At 45.0% G+C, this 13,051-nt stretch overlaps 2 protein-coding genes and 1 non-coding gene across 3 annotated transcripts in view; 2 read left to right on the top strand and 1 right to left on the bottom strand.

Annotated features, from left to right (window-relative positions):
* The first annotated feature begins 10,653 nt into the window (after positions 1 to 10,653).
* Positions 10,654 to 13,051, top strand: part of LOC126267896 (LIM/homeobox protein Lhx2-like) — a 135,369-nt gene continuing 132,971 nt past the window's right edge. Inside the window, exon 1 of the mRNA XM_049973207.1 lies at positions 10,654 to 10,868. Within this exon, the coding sequence (XP_049829164.1) occupies positions 10,654 to 10,868 (215 nt within the window). The remainder of the gene's footprint in view (positions 10,869 to 13,051) is intronic.
* The window catches only part of LOC126267895 (LIM/homeobox protein Lhx9-like), a 247,950-nt gene continuing 245,684 nt past the window's right edge, over positions 10,786 to 13,051 (top strand). The window contains exon 1 of the mRNA XM_049973206.1: positions 10,786 to 10,868. The gene's annotated coding sequence lies outside the window, so the exon portion shown is untranslated. The remainder of the gene's footprint in view (positions 10,869 to 13,051) is intronic.
* Trnat-ugu (transfer RNA threonine (anticodon UGU)) lies at positions 11,087 to 11,160 on the bottom strand. Its single transcript has one exon. It is a non-coding gene; the product is annotated as a tRNA-Thr (tRNA).

The following is a 13,051-nucleotide window of genomic DNA, read 5'->3' as shown; positions in this document are numbered from 1 at the left end:
AGCGTCGGAAACTCGATGCTGTAGATGACCTCATGAATGGCTGTTTTCAGCCCAGCAATGGTTTTCGGTTTATTGCTGTACACACCTTGTCTTTAATATGTCCCCACAAAAATTAGTGGCATGTGTTCAGATCCGGAAATAATGGCGGTCAAACGAGGGCCAGGACAGTAGCCTCTGGATACCCCAGAGCCAGAATGTGTTCCCCAAAGTGCTCCTACAAGGCATCAAACACTCTCCTGCTTCGATGATGGGGTCGACCTTCGTCTTGAACGAGCCATATCTTGTGGAAATCAGGGTCAGTTTGGATAATGGAGTGAAATCATCTTGCAAAACCTTTACATACCGTTCGGCAGTCACTCTGCCATCAAGTAATATCGCACCGATTATTCCGTGACAGGACATTGCACACCACACAGTCACCTATTGAGGGCGAAGAGACTTTCTAAACATTCATGGTGGTGTCTGTTTGTACTATATCGTGTCTCCCTACCACTTTCGCGCAACGACGCTCTGAGCGTGTTTTTTAGGGAATTATCTAGTTTGAACCTGGGACCTGTTGCTGGTAAGGAGACGCCAGACCACACATGACATGTAGAATTCAGAAGAGTTCAGTGAGACTAGCGATGATATAACCAAATACTAAATGATCTCAGCGTCAGCTCCACTGCACTCCCTGTAAAAGAATCTTAATACTAACTAAATTTAGTGGAAAGGGTTCAAAGCTTTCCTATTTTTAGTTAGCTGGTAAAATAACGTCGAAAAAGCAGTTGATAATTTTATTCTACTCTTAAAACATCGTTTATAAATTGCACTATTGATAAAAGGAAATGTTTTAATACAGGATGGTAAAAACCAATTGCGTTCAACAAAAATGTGAACGAATATTCCCTAAATGGGTTTCCAAGTTCTACAATCGATCGAAGGATGACCTATGCCATATCACATCTATAATCTAGGTTTAAATTAAGTTTCAAAAAAGAGCAAACTATCAAAATGGTCTACAACTATCAAAATGGTCTACAGTGACCCTCAATTATCTTTAATTACTTATTTAACTTGTCGTAAATTACAGTGACTGATGTGGCTTCTCAATAACTATATAAAATAAAAATCATCGCGTTTCAGCTTCAAGTGGGAAATGTGAACACCATGAGTTTTAATTAACGATCGAACTAATATTAAGCAAAAAGGGGTGTAACAGATGAGACTTCTGCAGTTCTGAGTGAAGCTTTATGCACTCAAATATGCGGCATCGCGTGCGTTCATTACCTTGTCGGTGTTTAGGCAGCGTCAGGGCGACAGCGGCCGGCGCAGCAGCCATCCAGTTCGCCGTCTCGGAACCAACTCTCCTAACTTCTCCTTACTACAATTCACCGAAGTTGGTTTAAAAAAAACTATCTGGCTGTGTTTTCATCTGACCAATCAGGGTCTCAATGATAACCTTAAGCTCCGCCTACAAAAATTCTGTCTATCCAATGAGAAACGTTATACTTTTCGTGGTGGGGCAATGTTTTTAAAGTTTGCAAAGCAACAGAGACGCTAAAAAGTCTCACGCTAAAACCTGCAGCTGGTGTGGTCCTTTTAGCGTTATCGTGAGATCTATACTGTTCTTCTGGAGGGCTCTATCTTTTAACATGGGCTGGAGGATTGTCCTAATGTAACAGACACGCGAAAAAGTCTCACGCTAAAACTTGCGGGTGGTAGTGGCCCTTTTTGTGTTATCGTAAGATCTATACTGCTTTTCTGGAGGGCTCTAGCTTTTAACATGGGCTGGGGGTTGTCCTTGACATACCTGAGACGCGAAAAAGCCTCACGCTAAAACGTGCAGGTTGTATAGTTGTACAGGTAGACTCGCGGCGTGGGTGCCCAGCCCCTCCCCACGGTTCTGCTCTCGGCTTCTGTCCTCGTTTCTCCCCTCGGAACTGCGTCTGCCTCATGGTGGGAAGGTACGACATGCATTTAGGCATTCTTGTGTTAGTCTGTGGTATTCCATTTGCTCACTCGTTACTCGTATTACTTTGGTTAATTTAATGTCACGATTTATTCCGAGCTATGTGACATACTACTGGATTTGCTTATCATGTCAGGGTTTTCATGTAAGGTGTTGGATTTGCCTGACACCTTACAACTTCTAGATCGCTAATTGGGTTTCTCAGTCCCCAAAATGCGCCAGTTTTGCTTATTGACGAACCCATCCAAATGAAAGTAGGCTTCATCGCTAAACCAAACCATGCTCATGTGCATACTAATTTCCATCATGCCCAGCGGCCAACCATGCAGCAGTCTGAACGTCCTAATGCAAACTGTCCAAAAGTTCTGACGATTTCATTTCATATAGTTCAATAATTGTAACCATATATATGTCCTGCTTCCTGAACTCGGTAGGCGCGCCGGCCCCGTATCGAATCCGGCGGTTTAGCGACGTGGCCTGGTGTGCCGGCCAGCCTGGATGTGGTTTTTAGGCGGTTTTCCATGTCCTACTAGGTGAATACCGGGCTGGTCCCCACATCCCGCCTCAGTTATACGACTCGCAGACATTTTTAACACAATAGCACTATTCCGTGGTTTACACTAGTCGCAGACAGCTGGGGTACACTGTTTCTGTCCCAGGGGATATAGGGTGGCGGCACAAAGGGCAACCGGCCGCCCCTTTAAATTAACCGTGCCAGTTCGGATTGTAACAATGCCGACACTGCGGGACTAAGGCACAAGCAAAGAAATATATAAGGTGATTCAGCTGTCCCTACCGATGCCTTTTTTGCAACGCCACAACTCTTTAAAAACCACATGTGAGTTTTTCACATTCTCTCGCTCACTATGCGCAAACTATTAGTCCCACATAAAAAATGAACAAGATCTTTCTACAAAAAGGAATGTAGTTAAATCTTGTACCTTTTTGTTTCGTTTTAGGGGGCAAAAATATTTTGTACTGGGATACGTTTTCGCTGGAAGCCGTAGGTTCCGTGTTATTCAAGAAAAACACCTTTGATGCTCACTTTTGTTAGGTTTATATATATATATATAAACTAGGGCCTTTTGCGTAAACGTATGCTGGTACTAAATTTAATTACATTAAATTTTCTACATAAGGGACCTGTTCGTTTTTGTGTGGGACTAATAGTTTGCGTATGGTGAGCGAGAGAATTCTCAACGTAGGTTTTGAAGGTTTTTGGGGTTGCATAAAACCTGTCAGCAGGGGCATCTGAATCACGCTGTGTAACGTGAAAATACGTGGTATTAGAAGCAAAAATGTCTCAGTAAACATGGGGGCCCTGGAATGCATACCTTCAGAGCAATGAGTAATTCCTCATTTTCGATACTGTGAAATAAACGTCTTCTATTGCAGTCTCTGCGCTTTCCGTGTTTTGGGAGGAAGTAGTGTTGACCGAAACAAGAAAAAATGTTCAGTAAACGTGGCCTCTAAAGTGCTTATTTTAAGAGCATGAGCACTTGTTCAGTAGGCAAGGTGTGATCAACAGGTAAATATGAACAAGCGATCATAGCTCTTAAGGCGTGCACTTCAGAGCCCGTATTTTCTGAGCGTTTTTTTTTTTTTACTTGTTTTGGTCCATTTGCTACTTCTCAAAACGTTAAAAGCAAGGGGCCTGTAGTAAAAGTAATTTGATGTATAACATCGAAGATGGACAAGTGCTCATAGCTCCTAAGGTAACGCGTTTTACGGATCATGTTTATCGAGACTTCTTTCGCTCCTAGTAACGTGTATACACACACAAACACACATACACACACACACAAACACACACACACAGTGGTTCCACCATCATGTATACTAGAGCAAAAATTGCTATCGCATTTCATTTCAAAGGAGTCACATCACATTCAATGGCGTTTTAGTCCCACGGTGTCCTTAGAGTGTTCTTTATGCAGCCTGCCGAGGCCTATACGTGTTGCTTCTGAGCAGCGGTACGTCTGAAATGATTTACTCGGCCGCGCATAAGAAGACAGCGCGATTTCAATGCTGAATCACACGGTTCTGACCTCCATCGCAGAAGCGTCACAAGGAGACGTCAAATTTGGGTAAGAGACGGTACGAAAACCTTCTTCCCATCATGGGACAGGTCCATGATGGCGTTGGGCAGAATTGTGGTGAAATTTGGTGCCAATGTGACGTAATTAACGCACGCAACTGTTCACAGGAACTTCTGAGTTCTGGTGTCTTTTTTTTTTTTTTTTTCGTACGTGTCCACATCTTGCTCTTTGATGCGTCGCCGACCACGAGGGTGACGTGGCTGGTCGACGCGCTTTTGCAACATTTAAGAGGAAGGTCGTAGGCACCTTTGAGCCAGAATTCAAATTTAAGCATCGCAATGCGAGACAATTATTGGGTTTCGAAAGGGTGATCATTTAATTTTGTTGCAGACGTATTGGTCGTCTTACTACTACGTTCGATGCAGTACACACAACTCTGTCTCTTGCTTAGCCATCAGCCAGAAATTAGCAGAAAATTTTACTTTTTTATTATTTTTGCATACTATTCACATCATGTCGTTTCTGGCATTGTAATCAGTTCAGCAAAAAGGTCAAGTACTGATTTGTTTTACGCATACTCAACTTGGAATGACCAATAACCGTGACTAATACCTACCCTCTCCGCTAACTTTGCATCTGTAAGACTCTCGGTATCGATGGGACGTCAGAGTATAAGTCTATTTATCGATCCTCCTTCGCCTGAGGACAGAATCACTCCTAGCCTTCACTGTGACCTCAGTTGGCCATGGAAGGCTTACATTTCTTTAGGTGTTATTACCCAACTGAAGCTTAGAGTCACTGACGATTTGATCCCTTAAAGTAGGCTGTTGGAGCTTGCATGGTAGCCGGCCAATGGCCACACATCGACGGGCACAGGTAGGAATTGCTGCCGTTAGGCACGCGGATAAGAGGGTATGCGACAGCTCTGCATCGGCCGAGGACACGTGGCTATTGTCTATGAGGTCAGTACTTGCACAGAATGGTTGTAAGAGGGCCGCAAGGCGGGCAGCCTATACCATGGGCGCCGGCCTGCGAGCGAGCTGAGCGGTGCGCCCGCCTGCGGGCCAGCGTTGGAACACCTTGTTGTGAAAGCTACCAAATTTTAGGGATGTTACCTGTTACGTTTCGTCTGCTGCTCCAAGTAGTCCCACACACTTTCTATGGGATTAAGATCAGGTAATTTGGTGAGCCAGTTGAGGGGCGATAGGGTGCAGGCATATTCGACAAAAGAGATGTGTATGAGTGGAAATGTGTGTGCACGGTTGTTGTCGTCTTCGAAGACTGGTGCGTCTACGGAATTCTCATCGCGAAGATGTAGATGAAAGAGAAACACTTGGTCACAGAGAATAAATATCGTGGTTTTTGTTCACGGTAACGTGAATGGGTGAGCTCAAGTCATGGTACGCAAGAGAACCTCACAACGTCCCAGAACTGCCTCCAGCCTGAAAGACACCCTCCACACTGCTAGTTCAACCCTTTATTTGGTTGTCAGTGCGCTCGTCACCTCGCATGATTTGATAACACTTGTCTGATGACGCTGCACACCTCCAGTCAGCTTATGCCCAGTTTCGGTGTACTTTGGCCCACCGAAGACATACAGCTTTATACGTGCTGTGAGGAGTGGCCTTTTCGGGAGATGTTCGACTCCAAATATCAACTGCGTATAGTTATCTCGCGAACTGGATGAGATGTACCTGCATGCTCCGACAGCACCAATTCCTGTCGAATTTCAAATCCATGATGATGATGATTATTATTATTATTATTACTATTATTACTATTATTATTACTATTATTCCACTTTAGAAACACGAATAAAGTATATAAATAATTTACAAATTTAGAGACATATTGTTTACATAAATTATCACATCTACAGTAGTGTCCAAGAAGTCATTGGAATTTCCGGAGAACTAATTTTGAGGGTAGTCTTCTACAACGTGTCTGACTGTGTGTTGGGAAACCACAGATACAGTCTGCAATGACAGTCTTTCGCCATCTATACAGTCGGTCACTTCATCTCTCATGGTTAGTGTCGGTCCTTTTGGGTGTAGCCCATGTCCTACGGGGCGGATCAAGTTTCCATGGTTTGTTATTAGCTTGGAGAAAGATGTGGAGCCCTGCTGAGTATTATTATACCATTCTTGCGCCTATGCTTCGGGGAGATTGAAGCTACAATTCATCAGGTTGTTACCTCTTCTGAGCGTGGGATGTCCGGAGCGGAGTCCGTTGCTTCAGATAGCAGGTATGTCCACATGAATTGTCAGTTCATGGTTATTGCAGGTTTCCTTATGGTCCCTTAGAGAGATAATCTTTCTTCTCAGGTTGGGTGCCGCGGGGGATTAGCCGAGCGGTCTGGGGCGCTGCAGTCATGGACTGTGCGGCTGGTCCCGGTGGAGGTTCGAGTCCTCCCTCGGGCATGGGTGTGTGTGTTTGTCCTTAGGATAATTTAGGTTAAGTAGTGTGTAAGCTTAGGAGCTGATGACCTTATCAGTTTAGTCCCATAAGATTTCACACACATTTGAACAAGGTTAGGTAGCGGAATGCTGCTTAGGGCACATACCCATAATACTGGGGTGGATTTGATTGCGGCAGTAACAGTCCGCATTTTTTATTTAGCTGCTTATCCACCAGCTTCGTGTGGCTGCTGTTTATCCATATGGGACTGTAATACCACTGAGTGGACAAAAACAAGGGAAGATGGCCATAAGATCGAAGATACAGAAACCCGTGTGGTACCACATAGTTTTTGCGCAATATTATTTCTTGACATCAATTTAGCTGCAGTCTTTGTTAGATGCTGTTTAACCGACAGCATTCTATCAAGTATAACGGCAAGGTACCGTGGATAAATCTTATGGGCCTGGAGATTACCGTCGAAAAATACGCTCTAAGACAAAATATTATATAATATAACAGATAAATAACACACTGATCAAGGAAGGAATTGTCCATATGGGACAGAAATATGTGATTTACATCTACATACAAACAAGTGATAACAATTTTCAAACATTGGATGATATATTCAATAGATTCCAGGTCAAGTGCGTGTTTAGAGATGCCCCCGACGGCGGTGGAATACCAATTTGACTGTCAACCCCCATACGAATCAACAACTAGAAGTGACGGTGCAAAATGTCATTTCCCTTTAACTGCAAGACTCTTTTGGTCATCATCCGAGACACCCATAAGCACAACGATACGTCGACGATATTCTACGTTCCATTTTGTTGCCCTTTACGGCAATCCATCCTGGGTTTAAATTTCAGCAAGATGATGCGTGCCCACAAAGGGCGAGAGTATCTACTGCTTGTCTTCCTGCTTGGCAAAGTTTCCCTTGGGCAGCAAGATCACTGGATCTCTCCTAAATTGAGTACGTTTCGACCATTATGGCCAGGACCCCCCAACCAGCTCTGGATGTAGACCATCTGACACGCCAATAGGATAGAATGTGGCACGTTAACACTCGGGAAGACGTCCAACGACTCACCTCTAAAGTAAACTACGTCCGAACAGGCCTCGGAAGGCCCAACGGTGGCGACCAACCGCCGTGTCATCTTCGACCGATGGGCGTGACTGGATACGAAGAGGCATGTGATCAGCACACCGCTCCCCCAGCAGTGTCACTTTTCGTGGCCGAAGTCGCTACTTTTCAGTCAAGCTCCTCAATTGGCCTCACAAGAGCTGAGTGCACCCTGCTTCCCAACAGCACACGGCAGACCTGGGCAGCCACCCATCCAAGTGTTAGCTAAGCTCGACAAAACTGAGCTGCGGTGATTTGACGGGAAAAAAGTGCTACCACTATGAGAAGGCCGTTGGCTCTATCAATCAATGCTAAGCCGAATAACAGCTTGCATAAGAGCCAGAGGTGCACCAGGGCATTATTGAAATGCTCAATTTGTCAAACTTTTTCTCTCGAATATATCATCCAGTTTTTCTGAAATTGTAACCACTTTTTATCTGTCCAAGTATATCACATGCTCCGATTTCCGTCCCATTCGGATAATTCCTTACTGTTGCGTCGATTTTTTTAAAAATATATCTTTATTGATCTCGATTTGTTTGTGCTGTGTTGCTACCACCCAGCCATCGCCTTAAGAAATTGCAGTCGGTTTTTGGATGATTTTAAGACCACACTTCTTACATAGTGTTACTTTCCTGCCTGAGGCACACAATTCGTCATAGATACGTTGGAAAATCTACGATGATACACCAACAAAATCCAGGAACCTTATTCATGGTGTGGTCATTGCCACGTCGGAACACGACAGCCACCTTCTGCCATTCCGTTATGTCTGCATGTAGACCAGCCGTACTGCGCTGATTCCAAATAACAGATGGTCATATTTTAACCGAACCCGCCGATTCCACGAATGACAAATTCGTTTCAAAAGTTTTGAAGTACAAGAATTACGTTATCGAACTTTTTAATGTTTGATTAGCAGGAAAAGTATTTCTTTTTAAGTACGAAACTAAAATTTTTTAGCCATGTTAATAACTATGTTTGCTTTATGTGATGTTAACACAGGGGTATAATCTTACTACACGACAGTCTGCATAAAAAATAAACTAATTCTACGAAGATCTGAAGGAGAAATTAAAACTTTTTCTTTCAGATGGCGTTTACCTGTTACTAATGCTACATAATTACGATTAATTTTCAGTGTCCTACTTGGAATCATGGTGGAAGCAATCTGTGAGATTCTAATGTATCTCAATGGATACCATATTTAAATAACCGAAAATGAGGTGAATGTAATCTAAAAATTGAAAGCATTAAATGAATTAGGAATGTGACCATTAAATTTTATATTCATGTAAATAAACGCGAAGCTGTCTTCCCCTGTTAGAACCCTTACGACAACTTTATATTGTAGTGATTTTGAAATTATTCATATTTTTTTATAGGATCTTTTGACCGTTTCGATTTACTCAAAATTACTTATATGATACGCCCGCTTAACCCGCTGGGCACATCAGGGATTATGATTGTGGAAAGGGCCAAATAAGGTTTGGGGGCAGTTTCACCTTAAAATTGGTATTTATTGAAATTTACTAACACATTTACAACCAAAACGGCACATAGCCGAACCTTTACAAATACGAATTTCAAAATGCAATTCTTTCACGGATGAAGGCCTCCAAACAAGAAATCTTAATAGTCAACTAGATAAAATTGCAGTTAAAATAGCAAATAAAATAATTAAAATATGTATGGTATCACAGCTAGGCTGAAAGCCTCAAGGCAAGGGTGGACAGAGAAACATAAACAAGATGCAACAAAAACGGCTGAAGGCCAACAATAAAATTTTCAAGGTTTTAAAATAAATTACCACAACCTTTCAAAGGCAGAAGGCCACAATGTTTAAGATTGAGAGGTGATTTTAAGAATAAGGTTCCAATACGCAATGTTTAAGCTTGAAAGGTAATTTTAAGAATAAGATTCCAAGGCTGAAGGCCCACAATTAATTTTCCAAAATTTAAAAAATATACAAACAGAAGTCTTAAGTTTTCAGTAACTGAAACCGGACTAAAGAAAAGACAAAGCAACGGCAGTAACCTTTCAGCAAATATTCACTTGCCGAAATTCAAACTTACTTACATAAAACATAGTAAAGCCAAGAATTTTTTTATCATTGGTTCTGATAGACTATAAATAGACAATTAAACACCCGTGAGACAGACAGTAAAGACAACAGTAAACAGAAGCCTCTAGCGGGTCGGTCTGCCCTCGTTCACTTACTTGAGACAGGTGGTGAGCCCAACTGCACTTGATTCGTCAGAACCCAACCAAGGGCAACCACGAACCGACCGACAAACGACTTGCTTACCAACAATCGGTACATGAGAACTCAAACACCAAATGTTACGGGCGTTATTATCCACAATCAAATATGTATATGTATTAAGCTGTCAAAACTACACACCGTGTTGGACAGCGACAACTGGTGAGGAAAGAACACTGCCTGAAATTAGGTTAGTGGCTAGGGCTAGTAACCGGAACACTAAGAGCCACAAGGCAGAAAACTCCGCTGGTGCACTTGAATTTTAGTCAACCAATATAATTAATTCCACCGCGTGGAGGCTAAATTCCAGCAATACAAACACTCGGTGTTGCTCACAGGTAAACCTCCCCGACAGCGAACCACCGAAACGAGCCACGCGACATGAACGGACATGGCTTGGGTACTTGAAACCACTACTCAACTTTGACGTCCTGGGTCGGTGAACCACGAATGTCATAGCGATCGGACAGCTCCACACACGCTCCGACACTGCGCAGGAACCGTCAGCGGTACCAGCCGACTGCACAGCGCGGAGATAACTTCCCTGGTCCGCAGCAACCGACCGACTCCTCTCAGAATGCCGACAACATCTAAAATAGTCGTTATTATGGCCAGAGATGGTTGTACTGGGTACTGATTACTCAGGATCTACGCACCCAAATTGCGTGTCAGTTCCAGTACAATATATTTGTCCGTTTATCGTCCGCATTTCTTCTTGGTGTAGCAACTTTAATGGCCAGTAGTGTATGTAGATGTAGATAGACCTGCTGCTGTATTATGAGTGGAGGGGTACTGTTGTGTAGTGCGAGCACACTTTCCCGGCACGGAGCCGCCCTGAGCAGAGCCCCCGGTGCGTCTGTCGCAGAGGCGGAGGATGCTGAAGGAGCGCGAGGTGTCGGCGGCGGCGCTCGAGGCGAGCTGCTGCGCCGGCTGCGGCGCCCGCATCTGCGACCGCTACTTCCTGCTGGCCGCCGACCGACAGTGGCACTCCGCCTGCCTGCGCTGCTGCGACTGCAAGCTGCCGCTCGCCTCCGAGCTCACCTGCTTCTCTCGCGACGGCAACATTTACTGCAAGGAGGACTACTACAGGTGAGAGCGCGACGGTACCCGGACACCTGCCACTGGACAATAACACGGCGTGCGCGGGTGTGTCCACCCTCCACCTCCACGAAGGCTGGGGACGCTTTCTGAGAGGTTCCATGCCCTCTTCTGCTTGTCTCCTCTGATTCTCATCAATTACAATGAAATGGTCACCCTTAGCTGCTTACAGGTGTCGACGTACGTCAACGGGGGCAGATGAAAATGTGTGCCCCGACCGGGACTCGAACCCGGGATCTCCTGCTTACATGGCAGACGCTCTATCCATCTGAGCCACCGAGGACACAGAGGATAGCGCGACTACACGGGTTTATCCCTGGCACGCCTCCCGCGAAACCCACATTCTCAACGTATTGTCCCGCACTACATTCGTAGTGCACCCGCCCATTATACTCATTACTCGCGGCGCGTTGCCGATTCCCGTAAGAGTCGGACACTGTTTGTGCATTCGCACAGGAGAAGAAGATGGTCAAGTGGCCAGTGAGCCTGAACTATATACGAGGGCTGTCCAGAAAGTAAGTTACGATCGGTCGCGAAATGAAACCGACTATGAAAATCCGATAAAGCTTTGCAAAGATGTGTTGGGCAGTGTCTCTACTATGACTCTAGGTAGAATGATGTCGCTCTTTTCATTCCTGAGCTATTAGTGAGCGCGTAAAGATGTCCCGCCAAGTACGAGGGCCTGGTGAGAATTTTCCCCTGAAGCTATGCAACCAACATTACATAACTGTCGTACGGTTTCTTCTTCAAGACAATTCTCAGCCTCATTCTGCAGGGGCAATGAAGATGTTCCTGCATCGTTTCAATTGGAAATGTTTGATTACCCACAACACAGCCCGTAATTGTCTCCCACTGAGTTTCATCTCTGCTCAAACGAACCGCTGGCTATGAGGACAACATTTTGGCACAGACATCGAGCTTTTGGGCCAGCGTAGAGAATTGGCGGAAAGCACTGGCGGCTGTCTTCTATGATGAGGGTACAGTAAAGTTGGTACAACGCTACGACGAATGTCTGAGTCAGAACGGCAACTACGTAGAGATGCAGCTGAAAGGTGTACAAATGAAACATTTCTGTTTTTCACTGTGATTTTCATTTCGCGACCAATCGTAACTTACTTTCTGGACAGTCCTCGTATATATAGATGGTTAGAGCGTCTGACATGCAAGCAGGAGATCCCGGGTTCGAGTCCCGATCGGGGCACACATTTTCATCTGTCCCCGTTGATGCATGTCAACGCATGTAAGCAGCTAAGGGTGTTCGATTCATTGTAGTTTCATTCTAACGAGCTGTATGTTCACCGATGCTATATGTTCTTTCGGACATGTACTGAGAGCTCAAAAAAAACTTTTCACTTGATTCCTAAACATGTTGTTTTACTTCCCTGGGTGGTCTGTGCGAGGCGAGCATCGGAGGACGCGGTACACTGCGTTTCCGGTTGGGGGCTGCACTTCCCTGAATTCTGAGGGGTTCGTGCAATAGGCTTAACCGTCTGGTGGAACAACTGACGTCGGTCGAGTTTCGCCTGTTGCATGCAGGGCGAAACGACCTGCGAGACGTCTGATTGTCGCCGCAGCTTATGCGTTTACCGTTCCGGCGCGTCCGGAGCGAAGATTCCAGGCAACGACTGACTGCATTGTCCACTTGATTCTGAGAATACGTGTGGACTGTGCCCTTCTGGGTGCGACTGTCTAGCGCCCTACTCCAAATTGGAGGGAACGGTCGCTATTGCCGCAAATGATGTTCTGAGAGAGAGAGGGAATTTTGGAATCAGAACTGAATGCTGATTCACGGTTTTCGAGGAGAGTAGGGAGTAGAGCAATGTTGGCTTCGCTCTTCCGTTGCGTGGGCAGCCGATTCGGGATCTGATCTTCCTTGTAGTCTGACGGTCTTGCGACTTGGTCGCAGGTTTTCGAAAGAACTTAGAATTCTCGGACAGCCTTCGAGGCCAGGGGCTGACACAGAGTTGCTGCACGGCAGAAGTCGGCGCCTATACCATCAGGACGCTGCCTACCGACGAAGTGCTGCAGATTTCAGTGCTGGTACAGCATTTTGCGGCTCCGGCATTGTCGGACCTTATCAATTTTGTACTGAAGCCCTGAGCAGCACGCGCGCTCGTTTTGCTACAACTCCACCTCGCTTATTTCTCCATGTGATCCCATTTGAGCTCTCACTA

This window comes from Schistocerca gregaria, chromosome 4 (assembly GCF_023897955.1).
Source record: "Schistocerca gregaria isolate iqSchGreg1 chromosome 4, iqSchGreg1.2, whole genome shotgun sequence".
Lineage (NCBI taxonomy): Eukaryota > Metazoa > Arthropoda > Insecta > Orthoptera > Acrididae > Schistocerca > Schistocerca gregaria.
The sequence above is the reverse complement of the archived record's forward strand: the minus strand, read 5'-3'. Positions and strand labels throughout refer to the sequence as shown.